At 47.7% G+C, this 20,111-nt stretch overlaps 3 protein-coding genes across 3 annotated transcripts; 2 read left to right on the plus strand and 1 right to left on the minus strand.

The window, feature by feature from the left end:
- The first annotated feature begins 5,960 nt into the window (after positions 1-5,960).
- LOC309616325 (interferon lambda-4-like) lies at positions 5,961-8,004 on the plus strand. The gene is made up of 5 exons (XM_082366796.1): positions 5,961-6,141; positions 6,568-6,639; positions 6,739-6,882; positions 7,128-7,202; positions 7,330-8,004. Exons 1-5 carry the CDS (start codon positions 5,974-5,976, stop codon positions 7,426-7,428), a joined length of 558 nt encoding a protein of 185 aa, XP_082222922.1. The 5' UTR covers positions 5,961-5,973; the 3' UTR covers positions 7,429-8,004.
- Positions 8,005-8,091: 87 nt separating this feature from the next.
- LOC309616326 (interferon lambda-3-like) lies at positions 8,092-12,455 on the plus strand. Its single transcript, XM_082366797.1, has 5 exons — positions 8,092-11,222; positions 11,502-11,579; positions 11,849-11,992; positions 12,101-12,184; positions 12,273-12,455. Exons 1-5 carry the CDS (start codon positions 11,043-11,045, stop codon positions 12,369-12,371), a joined length of 585 nt encoding a protein of 194 aa, XP_082222923.1. The 5' UTR covers positions 8,092-11,042; the 3' UTR covers positions 12,372-12,455.
- Positions 12,456-12,547: 92 nt separating this feature from the next.
- DPRX (divergent-paired related homeobox) lies at positions 12,548-19,440 on the minus strand. The gene is made up of 2 exons (XM_082366787.1): positions 18,838-19,440; positions 12,548-18,013 (listed from the first exon to the last, which is right to left on the minus strand). The coding sequence occupies exon 2, from the start codon at positions 16,344-16,346 to the stop codon at positions 15,762-15,764; it is 585 nt and encodes a 194-aa protein (XP_082222913.1). The 5' UTR covers positions 16,347-18,013; positions 18,838-19,440; the 3' UTR covers positions 12,548-15,761.
- Positions 19,441-20,111: the final 671 nt, after the last annotated feature.

Here is a 20,111-nt window from a genome sequence, read left to right on the forward strand (position 1 = left end):
CTTTTTAAAGATTTTTTTTGATATGGACCATTTTTTTAAAAGTCTTTATTGAATTTGTTACAATATTGCTTATGTTTTAAGTTTGGGTTTTTAGGGCCACGAGGCATGTCAGATCTTAGCTCCCCAACCAGGGACTGAACCCACGCCCTCTGCATTGGAAGGTGTAGTCCTAACCACTAGACTGCCAGGGAAGTCCCCATACTAGGGTTTCTAATGCTTGCTCTTCAATCACTCTCTTGTCATTATATCTTTTCTCTCTCTGTCTTTTTTTCCCCTCTTTCTCTGCACAAATATCCCTCCCTTCTGTTTTCTCAGCTTCTTTCCTCATCTGGGACTTAGACAAACTCTCTCTGGCTTCCTTAGTCTGTTATTAAATGATATGTATTCCTTTACCAATTATAAAACTATTCTTCGTTTCCTGTTGAAAATTGGAATTGCAAACATGTTTTTCTGAACCACTGTTAATAATAATTATAGTTGATACATACTGAGCACTTCCTGTATGCTTGGCTCCACTTTAAGCTCTTCTCATGTATTTACTGCTTTATTCTCCCCAGCAAGTCTGTGAGGTAGGTCCTCTCACTGGCTGACATTTTATAAGATGAGGAAGCTGAGGTACAGAGGCTGTGAGTCTGTCCAAGCTCACACAGCTTATAGATGTGGTCCCCGGCCGTCTGGGTTATTACTGGTGGTGCTCTGCCATTTCTCACCTATATAGACAGATCTATTCATGTGCAGAATAGTTAAGGTATGTTTTGGGCGAGTAAAGCCAAGTTTCCTACGTGAGACCACCTTTAATTAATTATAAAGTTTATTAATAAATATTGATAATTACAGACAAGTAATGATTGTTTTTCCCATGTATGTCTTCCTCAGCATTAATATGAAAAAATTATTTTGTCTTTCAGTGTATATTTTCCTTATTGAAAGGCATAGAGGTTTTAAAAAACATCAAATTGGTTGAAACAGAAGCACTCTGGAAAAAACATGAGAGAAATTCTACTGAAACACTAGACGAGATCAGCCAATGTGTCCATGCAGCAAACTTTCCAGGCTTCCATTACCTCTCCCCAACTCACCCCAGCATCCCCCCATTTCAGCTGGAGATCCAAATGGTTTGGGGAAGGTGACTTGACTCCCCCATCTCTGGGTTGGCTTATGTGACCTGGCTGCAGCCATTTACCTCAGTTAGTCTCCCTGGCCACAGTGATTGCATTTGGGGGTGGGCATATGACCTAAGCTAATCTAATCAGAATGAACCTCAATGCTGGACATCTTATCCCCAGATAGTTTTGTGTATCAAGTTTGTTCCTTTTTATTGCTAAATGGTATTCCGTGGTATGAATGTACTACAGTTTTGGTTTTTTGGTAAACAGTTACCTGTTAAAGAACGTCTGGGTTGTTTTTTGGCTGTTATAAATAAAGCTGCTATAAACAATCATGTGCAAGATTTTGTATGAATGTAAGTCTTCATTTCTCTGGGCAAATGCCCAGGAATGCAATTGCTAGGTCATATGGTAGTTGCATGTTTAGTTTTTTTAAAAAACTACCAACCCTATTTTCCAGAGGGGCTGTACAATTTTGCATTTACACCAGCAATAAGCGATCAATTTCTCCATATCCTCGTTAGCATTTGATTTTTTTTTTTTTTAGGCATTCGGATAGCTGTATAATGATATCTCATGGTGGTTTTAATTTGCATCTCTTTATTGGCTAATAATGTTGAACATCTTTTCATGTACTTATTTCCCATCTTTCACTCTTTAGTGAAATGTCTCTTCATGTCTTTTGCCCATTCCCAAACGGATTGTTTAATTTTTGTACTGTTGATTTTTGAGAGTTCTTTATCTATTCTAGATACTAGTCCTTCATCAGATAGGTGGTTTGCAAGTATTCTCTCCCAGTCTTTAGCTCATTTTTCTATCTTCTTAACATGGTCTTTTACAGAGCAAAAGTTTTGGATCAAATTCAGTTGATCAATTTTCCCTTTATGGATTAAGCCCTTGGTGTCAAGTCTAAGAACCCTTTGCCTTGCTCTAGATCCTGAAGATGTTCTTCATAATTTTTTCAAAAAGTCTTATAGCTTTATATTTTACATTTCAGTCCATGATCCATATTGAGTTAATTTTTATTTTAGTGTGAAGTTTAGGTCAAGGTTCATTTTTTGGCCTATGGAGGTCCAATTACTCCAGCACTATTTTTTGAAAAGGCTATTTTTCTCCACTGAATTGCTTTAGTATGTATGAGTATTTCTAAACGCAAGGAGTGTCACACCATGTATATTATTCAGCAATTTACTTTTTTCACTGTATGATATGTCTTCAAGATTTTTCCATGTCAATGCCTATAGATCTGCTTCATTCTATTCAACTGCTGCAGGTCTAGCTTAACCTGGAGTTCATGGACAATAGGATTCAGGGGAGGGTGAACTTGCATGGGAAAAAGCTGCATCTCCATCTTCACTGACCTCAAACTGAAATTTAGCATTTCTTTCCACTATGAATGTAAGCAACAAACCACAATATATTAGCAGAACCTGTGACTTTGTCACTAAAAGAAGCCACAGATATTTCCTAACACATTACAGATGTGGCACATATCTTGAAATATCATTTACTCCCATTACTCCCTCAACAGTATAGTAGTTAGTAAACCTACTGCTATGTCTTGTACTTAGTTCATTAATAAAGAGACATATGTATTACTTATCACAAAGTTACTTTAATGTTTTGGTAACTGTGTTTCAAAATAATCGGTTTTCTTAATAGTCCTGTGTATTTAATTTTATGTATTTTAAAACACATTTCTGAACCAAGAAGTGATTATAGGAAGGTTGCAGGATACAAGATTAATATGCAAAAGTATACTGCTTTCTTGTATAACAGCAGTGAACAGTTTGTAGTTGAAATTTAAAATACCATTTACATCAGCACCCCCAAAAATGAAACACTTAAGTACAAATAACACAAAATATAAATAAAATCTGTGTGAGGAAAACTATAAAACTTTGATGAAAGAAATAAAAGTACATCTAAAAATGGAAATATTCTATGAATATGGATAGGATGACTCAATATTGTCAAGATGTTGGTTCTTCCCAACTTAATCTATAGATTCAATGCAATCCAATCAAAATCCCAGCAAGTTAATATGTGGATATTGACAAAGTGAAAGTTTATATAGAGATTCAAAAGACCCAGAATAACTTTCACAATATTAAAAGAGAAGAACAAAGTTGGAGGACTGACACTCTCTCACATCAAGACTTACTATAAAGCTACAGTAATCAAGACAGTGTGATATTAGTAGAAGGATAGACAAATCAATGGAACAGAATAGAGAGCCCAGGAATAGACCCACACAAATATAGTCAACTGATCTTTGAGAAAAGAGCAAAGGCAATTCAATGAAGAAAGGATAGACTTCCAACAAATGGTATTGAAACAACTGGACATTCGCATGCGAATAAATAATAAAATAAACAAACCAAGCTAGATGCAGACCTTGCACATTTCACAAAAATTAACTTAAAATGTATCATAGACCTAAATGTAAAGTGCAGAATTATAAAACTCCTAGAATGTAGTATAGGAGAAAATCTAGGGAGCCATGGTGACGATTTTGTATATACACTGAAAGCACGATCCATGGAAGAAAGAAATTGATGAATTGGAAACATTTTAAACTTCAGCCCTATGAAAGACACTATTAAAAGAATGAAAAAATTACTCCCTTTCTCTCCCGCAGTCTTGAGAACCATGATTTTAACAAAAGACTGGAAAGAATATCAATGCCCACCAATAGGGGATTGGTTATTCAATAATCCTGTCAGAATGGAAGCCTTACCGGTGGTATATGCAGGATGTCTTCCATTTGCCCCTCCAAGTTCACTCTTCCCACTTCTCCACCCTCCTCTGGGCCCCAGGAAGCTGGACTTTGGCTTCTGTTGGGTGCAGCCAATGGGGAGCCTAGCAGTAGGGCCAGAGAGTCGGGAAGGAGAGTCAAGTCAGAGTATTTATTCCCCAGGCTTCCTCCCTGCGGGGCATCATGACTTCTCTGTCCCTCCCCCTGTGTACATGACTCCCTCCTTCCCAGGTCAGGTAACCACTCCCTCCCTTCCCCCATTCCTTCAGGCCTAGGGATGACAGACCCTCACCCGTGTGGGCCCCAAGGCCTTGCATTACTCCTCCTCTGTTCTCTTCACCATCCAATCCCTTTGTAAACACCCTTGGTATTAAACCACCACAAATTATCCTACAATGATTAGGCCATCTGTTTCCTGCAGGGTACCTCACTGATACAGTATAATTAAAGATGTGGGGGACTGCAAATGGTAATGAGGTAATGGTAAGACACAAAAAGCAGGCTATCAAACTGTATACAGACTCGTTCCAATTTAGGAGAAGTTGCTCAAAGAAAGAGAAAAAAAAAAAAAAAAGAGGAGAAATAGCCACTAACTGCTAAAAAGATTACCTCCAGGAAGTGGGATTAAAGACTTTCTTTAACTCTCCAAGTTGTATTTTTTAAAAAAATATTTATTTATTTATTTGGTTGCACCGGGTCTTAGTTGCAGCAGGCAGGCTCCTTAGTTGCGGCATGCACGTGGGATCTAGTTCCCTGACCAGGGATCGAACCCAGGCCCCTGCATTGGGAGCATAGAGTCTTAGCCACTGCGCCACCAGGGAAGCCCCAATGGTATTTTTTTATTGACTGAATCTTTATAACGAATGTTTTACTTCAATAATCAGAAAACATATGTACAAGTAAATATACGTAACATTTCTACTCATTGGAAAAATTGTTCCAGAGCTGGGGTGACGGAAGACAGGTGGGTGGTGAAATTATAGGTGGGGTTTTTTTCCTCTCCTGTGCATGTCTCTATTTTTCCAGCTTTATCCAATAACCTTGCCTTGCTAATTTTATCAGGAAAAGTAGTAGATTTTATTTTTAAAGTGAAACAAAGAGACTGATTGAGACACACGGAGACAGAGAGACACTGGCCTGAATGTTTGCTAGAAAAAGGAATGATAGACAGATGGAGTTATTGACAGAGATAAAAACAGGAACAGAGAGACAGACAAAACAGGAGGCAAACAGAGAGGGAAGAAAGAAACAGAATGAAATGAGGACAGAAATGGAGAGAGAGAAGGAGGCACTGAATCAGATATTTAGGGGTAGTTGTGGCTTGGAGATCAAGCTTTGGAGCTGGATTGAGTATAGGTTCAAATTCTGCCTCTGCCAATTACTGACTGTGTGTCTTGGAAAAGTTCCTTCACTTTACTGTGCCTCAGTTATCCCATCTATAAATTGGAGGTGGAACAGTTCTTGCAGTGTCATTTTTTGAGCATTAAATGAGACATGTACATATAAGTTACTTAGAACAGGGCCCAGTAACACTAAGCACTGTATAAGGGCTGGTTGTTATTATAGAACACAGATAAGGACACCCAGGGTGATGAAAAGAAAGTGAGAGGCTACAGAAAGGGACAGAGACCAGAACTGGTGACAGAGAGCTGGGGTAGAGTCATCGCTGGCACTGGCCCACAGGTGGGTAAAGTCCTCAAACCCCTGCCTGCAACCCTCTGGGCTAATCAATGGCCAGCAATGACGTTGGGAAAGCTTACCCTGCACGGGGAAGCCCGGGTGCTCACCATTCTCAGCTGGGCACTTAAAAGCCACCATGGAGGGTGCAGGCACCGCTGTCCCAGGTGGACCCCACTCTGGACACCACCCAGAGGACAGTGGAAGGCAGGCCCCGCTGCAGCACCAGGCACCAGAGACACATCGTAGGTGAGGAGTGAGAGGAGAGAGGCTGAGGGTAGGAGGGGGCCCATCCTGTCTCTTCCCCTGCGTGTGTCCACAGCCCACGCTCTGAGCGTCAGTCCCTCTGCAAGTCTAACCACAGGCAGGGGCTTGGACTCGGGGCCTTCTCCTTGAGCTCCCTGACGTCTGTCGCGTCCTGCAGGAGCAGAGATGGGGCCGAGTGGCGCAGCCGCGGTGGCCGTGGGGCTGTGGGTCTTGGTGACGGTGGGCGTGGCGGCGGACCCCGAAGTGGTGGAGCCTCCGCGCCGCCTCCTCTCACACTACCGCTCCCTGGACCCCCGGGCGCTGCTGGCCATCAAGGCACTGAGGGACCGCTATGTGAGTGATGCTCAGACGCCCCCACCCCCTGGACCCCGGGCCCGCGGGCTCGGTGACATCAGTCTTTGTCCCGAGGGGCCCTCGCGTCCTAGCGTCCAGCAGGCACATCTCAGATTTCAGGGTCCAGAATTGTGACCACGACATCTTCCGGCAGGCCCCGGTGGTCAGTTCAGGCACGGCCTTGGTGCGGGTCACAGAGGGGCGCCCCCTCCAGGCGGACTCGGCTCCACATCGGGGCGCAGGCTCCGCACGGGGAGCGCGGGTGCCTTTCAGCCCCGCTCAGCCATCGGAGCGCTGCCTGGTTCGGGACACGATAAGCACAACCGTCCCGGCCAGTCCCGAGCCACGTCCAGGAATCTCCGACGTCCCAGCGCTTCAGGGGCCCTTGCCAGGAGACTCCGCGTCACCCCAGCCCTTGTCCCGCAGGAGGAAGAGACGCTGAGCTGGAGGCCGCGCAACTGCTCGTTCCGCCGGAGGAGGGACCCTCCGCGGCCTTCCGTGAGGCCCGAGGCCGGCGGGCGGGGGGTGGGGTGGGGTGGGGGTGGGGGAGCGCGGGCTGGCGCGCCGCCCCGTCTAACTCCCGCCGGGTCCCCGCAGTCCCGTGCGCTGCTCCGCCAGGTGGCCCGCGGCCTCGCCGACGCCCAAGACGTGCTGAGCAGCCTGCCGAGCCCCGAGCTGTTTCCCAGCGTCGGCCCGACCCTGGAGCTGCTGGCGGCCGCGGGGCGGGACGTGGCGGCCTGCGTGAGTGCGCTGCGCCCTGGCCCCGCACCCCTCCCGGCTCGCTCTGCGCCCCTGGTCTCAAGGCCAGGCCCCCCGACTGCGAATCTGTCCCGTGAGGCCAGAAACGGGCGCAGACACGATTCACGTCCTCTCGGTGTCCCCAGATCCGGGCTTTGGTCTGCGGCTGGGAGGGTGAGGGGCGGAGTCACCTGGGAGGGGAGGCTCGGTTCCCCGCCGCCTGCACTGACCTCCCGTTCTCCCTCCAGCTCGAGCTGGTCCGGCCAGGCTCCCGGAGGAAGTCCCTGCGGCGGCCCGGGAGGCGTCCCCAGACTCGCACAGCTGTGAGTGGAGCGGGCGGCAAAGCGGCTAGACGGGAGGCCGGCTTGGAGCCGTGCGGGTCTGGAGGGGGGTGTCTCGGGGAAGGAGATTCCTGACTCAGCCCCGCTCCGCCTGCTTCCCGGGCTGCAGGGCTCGCCTCGGTGCCACGAAGCCACCGTCATCTTCAACCTCCTGCGCCTGCTCGCGTGGGACCTGCGGCTGGTGGCGCACTCGGGTCCTTGTCTGTGATCCCGCCGCGGCTCCGCCTGGGACCCGAAGCCCCGGGGTCGCCTGGTTGCGGACGCCGCCCTCCTCCGTGGCCCCATCGGACCAGGCGGGTCTCTTAGCCTGGACCCGCCGGCGCTGGTGCCAGAGGCGCCCTTTTCCCAAACACCAGAACGAGTTCCCCCGGAAGCAGCGATATTTCCGCGGGATGCGTTGCCCTAGGATCTTCCCGGGCCCGGGCTGGCAGGAAAAGACTGGAGTCCGTGTCCGCCTTGGTCGCTGACCACCACGTACCATGGACCAGTTTCTACTTCTGTGGTTACAGGAACAGCCCTGTCTCATGCGAGGTCTCACCCCCTGCTTTGAACCTTCAATGTCCGCTTTGCGATTCCATGAATATGTGACTCTTGGACCTCCCGGCTGGGGAGGCCTCATTCCCTGAGGGACTGGGTAGTGAAAGGGCCGAAAAGTCTTCTGGATAAGTAGTTTTTTGAATTCTGTTACTTAAGTGTGTTTTGTATTTATGAAGTTCCTGTGTGTATTTGCTGTTCTGTCTTCTGTTGTTAAGTTATTGCCAATTATTAAATATTTTTGCATTTCTGCGGGTTGTTTATTCCGTGATCATTTTGAGGGGGGCTGTTCAGCACAAAATGCTGAGACAGGGAAATCAGGTGACCTGAGTTTCAGTTCTGCCCCTGCCACTTAAGTGTTGCGTGTCTGGGCAAATTACTTCTCTCTGAGCCTCAGTTTACTCATTTATGCCATGGCATTGTTACACTTCCCTTGCAGTGAGTACTATACATTGAAATAATGTTTCTGAAGCTTCCAGCTGAAGCCACAGAATGGCCTTAATAATTGATCTCGATTAAATAATCACACACATAAATGCAGAACAATTGTACTTTTAAAATTTGTCTGCATCTGTGGATGGGCAATCTTCGTGGCCAACTGCAAAGCTTGTTTCCCAAGGTCACACAGCTAGAGAGGGTCGGAGCCAGGTTTGAGCCCCAGAGTCTAGCCCCAGCTCCGATGCTCCTAGCCACTCCCCTGAACTTCCTTTCTAAGAGAAACAGTATGATGTTGAGGGATTTTGAGATAATTTGTCAATTTTCAGGATTCACAGTTGTTGCAATGTGTCCTCCCCTGATATAAGGCCGATGCAATGAATAGATACTGACCAGAATACTGGTAGGTGACTTGGGCACATCCCTGCTGTTGCTTTTATTTTTTAGAAAATGTTTATTTATTTTGGCTGCTCTGGGTCTGAGTTGCGGCATGCATGCAGGATCTAGTTCCCCTACCAAGGATCTAACCGTGCCCCCTGCACAGAGTCTTACCCACTGGACCCCCAGGGAAGTCCACCTGCTGTTACAGATGAACCTATCTGCAGGGCAGGAATAGAGACGTGGACCTAGAGAATGGACATGTGGACAGAGTGGGGGCAGGGGAGGGTGGGACGAAGTGGGAGGTTAGGACTGACATATATACACTACCATACGTAAAATAGATAGCTAGTGGGAACGTGCTATAAAGCACAGGAAGCTCAGCTCGGTCGGTGCTCTGTGACGACCTAGATGGGTGGGATGGGGGGCGTGGGAAGGAGGTCCAGGACGGAGGGGATATAGGCATACATATAGCTGATTCACTTCATTGTACAGCAGAAAGTAATACAACATTGTAAAGCAATTATACTCCAATAAGAAAAATTTCTAAAAAACGTTACGTATCAGAGCTCAAAGATATTCCCAACTGAGGACTTTGGTCCACACTCTCCCCAGAATTATGAATGAGGGAAAGAGGGGGTGGGAGTAATAGTCAAAAGGACTCCACACCTTCTGTTCGAGACGTCCATTACCTCCAAGTCAGGAGATGTAGCTACACTGGGACAGTTGAGTGCAGTGCGTACTCTCTAGTGTCAGACAGAACTCAGTTAATACCCTGCCCTCACCACTTATTTGCTGTATGATCTTGGACAAGTCTCTTAACCCCTCTGAGTCCCTGCAGTTTCCTCTGCATTTGAGATGTAGGCAAAGCACAGGATGTCCTTGGTGCTACCATGAGTATTCAGTAGCACATTGTGAGGGAATTCCCTGCCATTCGAGTGGTCAGGACGCTGCGCTTTCACCGCTGAGGGTCCGGTTCAATCCCTGGTCGGGGAACTGAGATCCTGCAAGCGGCACGGCCAGAAACAACAACAACGACAAAAAACCACATTGTGGCAGAGCCTCTGTGAACAGGGTGAGACATACACAGGCCCACAGAAGGAGCGGGGTGTCTCTGTTTTCCTTTTTCACTGACTGTTCCCTTTTCCTGGAAGGCTCCCCCTCAGATCTCCACAGGGCTCCCTCCCTCACTTCCTTTAGGTCTTCCCTCAAACGTCATTTCATTACCTTAGTTAATACAGACTTCCTCTCGCACTCTGCTCTCGTCCCTGCTTCATTTCTTTCATTTTCCATTATCTGACTTTACCTAACGTAATACATACCACATGCCTAATCCCCGTGTCCCGGAGAGGTACTATCTGGTACCTCTCTCTAGTAAAAAGCCCCGTGAAGGATTGTTTCATGTCTTTTCTTTTTCCAATGCTCTCTTCCTGGCACCTTGAGCAGGGTCTGACCCAAAGTGGGGGTGGGAGGGCAAATAAGTACTTGGTGAATGAATGAAGGCGTTTTTCTCAAACCCACCTGATTTCCCTGAAGTACTGGTCACAGCTCAATTTCATAGCACATCCTCCTATTCCTGGGTCCTTCTGCGCCTGACAGTCAGAGAACAGGTTAGTGCAGGCTCCCGACCGCCCCCATTCTGTGTCTATCGGTACCAGGTGGGGAAGGGTGGGGAGGAGCTGGTGTCCTCGCTTACTTCGCGAGTGTCTTGCCGTTCTCACTCTGTCTCCCACCCGCAGCAGCACCCCTGGCCCTTCTGCCATCTCCTAAACAGCCTCCCTCTTGGAAGTTCCCGGTTCTTCATGGCAACACCTCCTACAGGTGCCTTTTCCCTCTACTCCCTGTACTGGGGCCTCTGCAAAAAAGGAAGTCCCTCTGTCCCCTCCGCACCCCAGTCCTAGATCAGCCTGGGCACCGGCGCAGGAGACCCGCCGTGTGGGGCTGAAGCTGCCCCAGCCCTGATTTTGACTTCGTTACTCACTCTCTTGGAGGTGAGCGTGAATGGATGTCAGTTTCTCTTTCCCTCGGCGGCTCACATGGCTCACAGGCCCCGCCCTGCTCTGGGCTTTCCCAGCCCGCACCTCCGCTGGTGCCGGTGTCAGCCTCTGGCTGCGTTTTCACTTTTCCTACATCAGCTGGGATTGCCCAGCTGCACAGGCTAAAAGCTGCGCCATGGAACTCAGGCAGGAATTGCACCTCAGACGGAGCTGGAAGTTCAGAGACACGGACAGAGCAACGAGCTGAGATCCAGAAGAGGAGGCTGAAGTCAGAGACGCCAGAGGAGACTGAGAGACCCCAGGCGACAGCCTCAGAGTGGACACTTGATCCCCCATCTGCTGACAGAGACCAGAGAGCAGGAATGAAGCTGGGTCAGCCCCTACATCATTGTCTGGGACCCTCACCTCCCCAGAGCCTCCACCCTCACCCCCTGACGCCCTCCCTCCCCTCATCTTTCTGTCCTTCCTTAACACAGACATGGCCCCGGGCTGCACGCTGGTGCTGATGCTGATGACCGTGGCGCCGAGCAGGACAGGAGCAGCTCCTGTGCCCTCGCCCCTCGGGGCCCTCCCAGGTGCACGGGGCTGCCACATGGCCCAGTTCAAGTCTCTGTCCCCACAAGAGCTGCAGGCCTTCAAGAGGGCCAAGGACGCCTTTGTGAGTCTCCCCCGGCCCCTCCTGCAGTGGGCGACCCTCCACCCCTCCCTCTGGGCGCTCCCCGGCTACCTGGGCTGAAGGTGGTCCTGCCCTCCCCGCACTGGGCTGACCTCCACCCTCCCCGCGGTGGGCGATCTCCTGTCCTCCTGCGGTGGACGCGCCTCTGCGGTCCTTTTGCAAGTTCACCTCCCGTCCTCCTGTTGTTGGCCATCCTCCAGTCTCCCTGGGGTCTCCCCTCTGTCCCTCCCCCTGTGGGCTGACCTTGCCCTTGCTCTCTAGGAAGAGTCGCTCTTGCAGAAGGACTGGAACTGCAGCTCCCGCCTCTTCCCCAGGACCCGGGACCTGAGGCAGCTGCAGGTGAGTTGGGAGAGTCAGGCCCACCTGCCCTCACCTGCCCGCCCCGCTCCGGCTCTGCAGGTGGCCCCTCACCTCCTCCTTCTCTCACGTCCTTCTCTCCCTGCCCTCCCCACCCGTCCCCTGACCCCTTCCCCTCAGCCAAGCACATCGGCTCTCACCTGACCCCGACTTTCACCTTCCACTGTCCCTTCCTCTGTCCCCCTCACCTGTGCCTCCTCGCCTGTTCTCCCTCACATGCAACTCTCACCTGTCTTCTGTCTCCTCCTCAGGTGTGGGAGCGCCCCGTGGCCTTGGCGGCTGAGCTGGCCCTGACACTGAATGTCCTGGAGGCCACGGCTAACTCATCCCTGGACCACATCCTGGACCAGCCCCTCCACACGCTGCACCACATCCACTCCAAGCTCCAGGCCTGTGTGAGTGCTCGGGGCACCCGGGCCGTGTCTGGGCTCTGGCCACCTGTACGTCCCCCTCTGTCCCAGGCCCTGCCTCACACCCTCAACACCACCCTCCTCTGTCCACAGGTCCCAGCTCAGCCCACAGCAGGCCCCAGGCCCCGGGGCCGCCTCCACCACTGGCTGCACCGGCTCCAGGAGGCCCCGAAGAAGGTGAGTGACCGGGGAGGGGAAACCGATGGCTGGGCTCAGCTGCGAGCCCAGACATGGGAGCTACTGAGCCATCCCCCTCTCCCCCCAGGAGTCCCGGGACTGCCTCGAAGCCTCTGTCATGTTCAACCTCTTCCGCCTCCTCACCCGGGACCTGAAATGTGTTGCCAGTGGAGACCAGTGTGTCTGACCCCAGAGACCCACCTGCAACGTGTCTCAGCATCTTCGATATTATTTATGCGTCAAACCCCTTTTTTTAATTTATTGCCTCCAAATCACTATTTTTATATTTATGTGTGTGATTTATCAAGCTCAGACCCCATAAAATGTTTATTTTTCTACTTTTTATAAAAACTGTACAAATAAACAATGAAGAAAAGATGCTCTTTGTGGTGTGGGACTGTGTGTGTGTGTGTTGGTTTTTCTTTGCTGCCATAACAAATTCTCACAAACTGAGCATATCAACACAACACAAATTCATTATCTTACATTTCTGCAGGTCAGAAATCCGGGTGGGCTCAGCTAATTTCCCTGCTGTGGGTCTCACAAGGCTGATCAAAGTGTGGCTGGCTGGATTGTTTCGGAAGCTCTGTGCAGGATCCGCTTCCAAACTCATTTAAGTTGTTGGCAGAATTCTATTCCTTGCGGTTGTCAGACTGAGATCCTTTTTTCTTGCTGGCTGTGAGGGCCCATCCTTAGCTCTTCGCAACTTCTTTCTGGTCCCTGCACGTTGACCCTACATCTCAGAGTCTGTAATGATGAGTCAAATCCTTCTCATGCTTGGAATCCCTCTCATTTCTCCTTCTGCCACATTTCTCTTCTACCTCCAGCCTGAGAAAGTTCTCTGCTCTTAAGAACTCGTGTGTTTAGACTGGGTCCACTCAGGGAATCCAGGATAATCTCTCTCTTTTAGAGTCCATAAATCTTAATTACATCTGCAAAGTCCCTTTGGCATGTAACGGGATATTCGTAGGTCTGAGATTGTGGGTTGGCACTTTGGGGGCCATAATTCATCCTCCCACAGTGTGTGTGTGATGGTATGATGGTGTCACTAGATTGCATTCTGTTATAAGTAAAGTAATATTAACTCAAAGTGCCTTAATATTGAGAACATTTATTATTGTACAGAATGAGAAATCTCAAACAGCAGGGTCCATTTAAGCTGAGCTGTCCAATATGGCTCCCAGATCACATGTAGCCATTGTTCACTTGAAAGGTAACTAGTACAAGCCAAGCTGTGCTCTAAGTATAAAATATCCTCCAGAATTTAACGACTTCTTATTTTTCTTATTTTTCTTTTTTCAGATGTTGCCTGCCAAGTTTCTCTATGGTTACTTTTTTTCTCTTTGTAGTTAATAAGGATGTGGAGAGAGTTTGAGACCATGTAAATTCCCATTACTTCTCAAACTCTGAGCCATTCATTTTAGCATCCGTTGTTGGAGTTTGTCTTACAGTTACTATTATGACCATTACCAAATACTGAGCCTCTAATGTCATCATTCTGTCTACATTTCTTAGTCGACATTCTACTCTTAGGAAGAGCTTTCCTCCCCTTCCTGATTCATGTATTTACCAATGGCTTTATGTCAACATGGACTCATGAGTTATTAGTTTATAATTGTAGTTCTTTACTATCATTTATCGTGACACTCAAGTTGTCCCAGATGAGGCCAATAGGAACCTTTTCAAGAGGGCTCATGTCCTTTTGATGTGTCCCCATCATTTGTTGAGCACCTCCTTGCTTTCTGGTATCAGATTCCCAGGCTCCTTTTGTAATTTTCCTGCCTCATCTCTGTAACTCTGGCCATTTCCCCAAGGAGCTCTGGTTCCTTTTAGTGGAGAACAGTATTTAGAAACCAAGACCTGGTGAACTGATTGCGACAAGGATATCATTGCTTCTGCTCTCTCTCAGTGGATAGAGCTAGGAAATAGATGTGTGTACATACAGAATTTTTATTTACTGTTTAAAAGATTTAAAATCATTAATAATTTTACATTGATTATATATTTAAATTATATTTTGGGTATACTGGGTCAAATAAAGTATATTTTAAATTAATTTCTTATATATTTTTTAACTTTTCAAGCATGGTTACTGAAAATTTTAAATGGTATGCATGGCTCACATAATATTTATACTGAAGTGTGCCAGTTTAGAGAGCATGATGTCATAGTGGAGCCAGGGTTTTTCCATCTGGCTGCTCCTCCATCCTCAGTGTATCAGTACTGTCTCCCCTCATGGTCATAAGATGGCTGCCACAGCTCCAGCCATCACACAACCACATAATTGTCTATAAAGCTGGATGACAGAGACTCCAGCTAGCTGTCTCTATATCTGTTATCCCTTCTTCCTTTACCTAGTGGATTTAAGAGTGCTCTACTAATGACAACATTTTCCAGTTTTCCCCACACCTATGGCACTATGTTTTGGCCAATGCAAATGAGTGAAAGCAATCTGAGCACCTTATGAGTTGGTCCTTTAAGGGAAATGGCAATGCCCTCCTCGTTTCCTGTCTCCACTCTTGCTGAATGACAGAAATGAGAGCAGCCATCTTATTTTGCCAATTTTCTAGGATATTTACAGTGGATATAGAATTCTGTGTTGACAGCTTTCTTTTTCTTTCAGTACATTAAAGATTCAAGGGTAATTTATATACGGACTTAGGTCCTCTTTCTCTGGGGCTCCCTGCATATTAGGATTTCTCCTCTCAGTTTCCAACTACTCTTGCCACCCTGAACTCTAGGGTCTGATACTTCAAGTCAATGACTGGTTTTCTGCTAGAATTCAAGCTGTCCCTTGCCACATGAACAGGGGTGCGTCCTCAGAGGAAAAGCCATATGAACTTGATCTCACATAGTGTGTTCCATTCTTTTTTTTTTTTCCTTCAGCTTTAATGAGATATGATTGACACATAACTTCACATAAGTTTAAGGTACACAACATGTTGATGTGATACATTTATATGTGGCAAAATGATTACCACCATAGCATTAGCTAACACCTCCATCCATCCCATCACATAATTCTCATTTCTTTTTTGTGATGAGAACATTTAAGATCCAGTCTCTTGCAACTTTCAAGTATATAATGTAGTGCTCTGATGAATTTTACACCTAGGTAACTGACATTTTAAGACGTGAGAGGAATTCCCTGGCAATCTAGTGGTTAGGACTCAGCGCTTTCACAGCTGTGGGCTGGGTTCAGGGAAATAAGATCCTGCAAGCCATACAGAGTGGCCAAAAAAAAAAAAAAAAAAAAAGACATGAAACCTCTACATCATCCTGTGCCTTTTTCAACTCAATTCTTCCTACGACATGGATAGTCACTAATCTGCTTCTGGCTGCTGTAGATTAGTTTCTCCTGCCTGCTCTACAAATTCATACAGTGGGAATTATACAGAATTATACACTGTGTACTCTGTTGTGTGGGTTTTTTTTTCTTTCACTCAACCTAATGGTCTTGAACTGCATCCACGTTGTGTATATCTTGTTTTTTCCTTTCACTGCTGAAAAGTATTCCCTTGTATGGGAATCATTACAAATCATATGTGACTTTCTGTGTCTAGCTTCTCTAAGATCTTTATGGCGAAAAAGAGCCAAAAGAATTAGAATTGAAGCTTGTGGAGAGAGCTTGGGATTCCAAAATGGGATAGAGGCAGTATATATTAGGGTATTGGCAGTAGCCAAAATGTACCATTTTGTGGCCAAGAGAATGGTCTGTGACAGCCTTCAAATTGCGCCACCTGCTGAGTTGGAAGGAAGGTATTGGACCATCCATATAAACTAGAGATGCAGGGGAGGTACCATTAGGGGACCTGGGAGGTGTATCCATATTTCCCTTGGAAGAGCTGATCTTGCCTCCTGCCTCAGATAATTGCTGTTGAGCCTCTTGCTGTTCTGACTGAAAATCCTCGTATTTGGCTTTCTTGAGTTTCGCTCTACGATTCTTGAACCAAATCTGCAGGAGTGTTGGATGTATGTCCATTTTTGAGGTCATTTCTCTCTGAAGGCTAGGGGTGGGGTATGGGTTTTTATTGAAAAGGAAGTTCAAATCTGCCAATTGTTTCTTCGTGAACGTAGTTCGTTTCCTTTTTGGATGTTTCTGGTACTTTCCTTTTGAAAGGTCGTCTGGATCTGACACCCTGTAATCTAGATGTGTTTCCATGCTGTGGTCTAGTAATAAGCGAAAAAGTCCATTCTTTATTTTATTTTATTTTTGGCCATGCCACTTGGCTTGCAGGATCTTAGTTCCCCAACCAGGGATCGAACCCGTGCCCCCTGTAGTGGAGGGCACAGTCCCAACCACTGGACCACCAGGGAATTCCCAGTGTCTTCCATTCCTTAAAAGGTTGAATCCCCTCCAGCTTCTGCCTGTGTCTGGTTTCTCTCCAGCGCCTTCAAATAGTTGGGTTTTTGTTTTGTTTTGTTTTTTAATATTTTGTTCAGAGTTGGCAATTGCCGTCTGTGGGGAAGTGAGACAGTACCCTCTCACCTGTCCATGTCGTACCTTTCTCCTCCTCCTGTTCTCCCTCAGGTGAGTGATTTTTCACTTGGGGTCTCTCCCATGGTTGCAGTTGGATGTCAGCTGGGATTTGATTGATCTGAAGGCTTGACGGGGCTGGAGGCAGTTGCTGGCTCACCCACAGGGCAGCTGTTGGCTGGGAGCTCAGCTGGACATGCTGAGCAGAGCGCTTACAGGTGGCTTCTCTGCCACCGTTGGCTGAACCTTGACCCACCCACGCTGGGTGCAAGAGGCACGGATTCTTTCCCAAGACCAGAACGAGTTCCCTGGATGCAGTGACATTTCCGTGGGATGCGTGGCCAGAATATCTTTCCAGGTGGTCAGTAGAAGACTTGATTCCTGGGTTGCTTTGGTCACTGATCCCCACATACCATGAACCAGTCTGACCTAATTGCCTGGGTTCCTCTGACCATTACAGGGTTGGTCCTCTAATGTGAATCCCCAACACTTTTTGGGGATTTTATAAATCTGTCACTCTTGGACCTCCCCACCTGAGCAGGTCTCGTTCCCTGAGGGATTTGGGGATCATAGATGTCAAAGTTCCCAGTTAGGATACTTTGGGTCCTGCTATTTATGTGTCCTCGTGTTTGCAAACCCTGTACCTCTGGTGTCATTCTTTTCTCCTGGTGTCAATTCATTTTCATTATCAAATGGTGTTACACTTACGAGTGGGAGCAGTCATTCTGAGACAGTGTGAGTGGAGGAAGCCCAACTCTGAACTCAGACCTGAATTTGATACCCAGACGGAACATTTATCTGCTGAGTGACATTTAGTAATATACTTGCCTTTCCTGGCCTCTAGATTTCTTCATCTGAAGATAACTTAGGGATACCTCTCTTTGAAAGGTTCATTTATTCATGCACGCAGCCATTCAGTCGTCCATTCATTATATACATGGACAGTATTTCCTAGCTGCCTGTTATTTGCCAGTATTGGGACTACAGATCCACAGGTCCCTGTCCTCGGGGACCTTCAGACTGGGGAGGGAGCTGGTCATTAAAATTTGAGGAACAGAAAGGAGGCCAGTGTGCTGCAGTCCAGAACTCCACGGAGAGGTGGCTAGGAGTGAAGTTAGACAGGTAGATAGGGACCAGGGCCTTGGGTGTCTGTGAGATCTTTAAGCACTTGGATTTTCCTGGAAGACACATAGGCAGTCACTGCAGAGTTTTAAGCAAAGAAGCAACTGCTCCAGTTTACGTTTCTAAAAGTTCAGGACTCATAAGAGGAGAGCACCCAGGAATGCCTAAGGGTAGAGGAGGAAGTTTGGGTGTGAGATGATGGTGACGTGTATTCACGTAGAGAGGTTCTTCTGCAAATTAGAAACAATATACGTAAAGCAATTAGCATCTCACCTGGTGGATAAAAGTATCTCAAGTATGATAAAGGAGACAGTATGGTTGTAGTGGTTAAAAATGCAAGCTCTGAGGTCACAGAGATCTTAGAATCCCAACTTCTGCTCGCTTAGTTACTGCATGACCTTGGGCAAGTCAGTTAAACTTTTAGTTTCCAATCAGTAAACTATATTATAATATCCTTCATCACTGGGTGGTAGTGGGAATTAAATGTGTTAAATCATGTCAAGTACCAAGGCACAGTCCCTGGCACAACCTAAGGACTCGTTATTAAATCAATATATCACCATTAAAAATTTTTTCTAACATGTGAACTGTCAAAGAAGAGAGGAAGCTTTATCCTAGGGCCCTAATCTCTAAAATGGATAAAGGAGACATAGTCGTTGCCAGCCCAGCAAAAATTTCTCATGTCATTCTTTGTGGCACAGCCCTTCCCCCACGTCATTCTTGATTGACCTAAACCAACCTACACGAGCCCTCTTGCTAAAGACTCGTGTAGGCTTGGCTCTGTGACTGCGTCAGCCAGGATCCCCGCAGGAGACCAAATGGTCAAATGGGGTAAGGGAGTTATTTAAGCAACAACGTACTGATGTGGGGTATGATTAGGGGAAACCAACACAGGGCAGCACCTGGGCCCACCCAACAGCCAGAAGCTATCACTGTTCCTAAACCACCAGAAGGGACCTGGGAGGGAGCTGTTACCAGTCCCCTGACAGAGATTCGGGAACATCACTGCTGCCAGCCCACAGCCCAGCAGGGAAGTAGGAGAGTAAATACCCACCTGCTCTCTTTTCCTCTATCCAATTTTCTGCTAACACCTCCCATTTCTGAACCCAGCTGGAAGACAGAAGGCAAGGGAGTCCCAACTGATGTAATCCACATTCCCGGACCTAGAGCAGAGCGGAGAGTGAATCCAGAGGGAAAAGAGAGGACATGTTTTCGGACTTCCCTGGCGGTCCAGTGGTTAAGACTCAGTGTATCCACTGCAGGGAGCACGGGTTTGAACCCTGGTCAGGGAACTAAGATCCCCTGGTGACGCACGGCGTGGTCAAAAAAAAAGGAGAGAGGACGTGTTTCACAGTGATCCAATTGGCCCATGATTAGGGGAATTTGGCTTGCGGGGAGGTGGATGCTCTAAGAAAGGTTTTGTTTTTGTTTTCTTTCTTTCTTTTGGCTGTGTTGGGTCTTCGTTGCTGCACGCGGGCTTTCTCTAGTTGCGGCGAACGGGGGCTATTCTTCGTTGCGGTGCACAGGTTTCTCGGTGCGGTGGCTCTCTTGTTGCGGAGCACGGGCTCTAGGCGCGTGGGCTTCAGTAGTTGTGGCTCGTGGGCTCTAGAGCTCAGGCTCAGTAATTGTTGCACACGGGCTTAGTTGCTCCACGGCATGTGGGATCTTCCTGGACCAGGGATCGAACCCGTGTCCCCTGAATTGGCAGGCGGATTCTTAACCACCACGCCACCAGGGAAGCCCTCTAAGAAAGGTTTTATGGTGTTTCATTCGGTAGGCTGAAAAATAGCTCTCCCAAAGATATCCATGTCCCAGTCCCTGGGACCTGTAAATGTGACCTTATTTGGGGTGGGGGGGGGAAAGGTTTTTTTAGATGTGATTAAATTAAGTTTTTGAGATGGGATTATCCTGGATTATCAGGGTGAGACTGAAATGCTATGGCAAACATCATGATAAGAGAGACACAAAGGGAGAGAATCCCCTGGTGGTCCAGTGGTTAGGACTTCGTGCTTTCACTGACGAGGGCCTGGGTTTGATCCCTGGTCTGGGAACTAAGATCCCTCAAGCTTCATGGCCAAAAAAAAAAGAAAAGAAAAGAGAGAGAGAGAGACAGAGGGAGATTACACACACAGAAGAGGAGGAGGGAACATGACCAGGGAGGCAGACATGGAGAGATGCAGCCACAAGCCAAGGAGTGCCGGCAGCCACCAGAAGCTGGAAGAGGCGAGGAACAGATTCTCCCCTAGAGCTGCCAGAAGGAGCATGGCTCTGCTAACACATTGATTTTGGCCCAGTGGTCCTGATTATAGCCTTCTGGCCTCACAAAGG

This window comes from Balaenoptera borealis (genome assembly GCF_965194805.1).
Source record: "Balaenoptera borealis genome assembly, chromosome: 19".
In the NCBI taxonomy this organism is placed as follows: domain Eukaryota; kingdom Metazoa; phylum Chordata; class Mammalia; order Artiodactyla; family Balaenopteridae; genus Balaenoptera; species Balaenoptera borealis.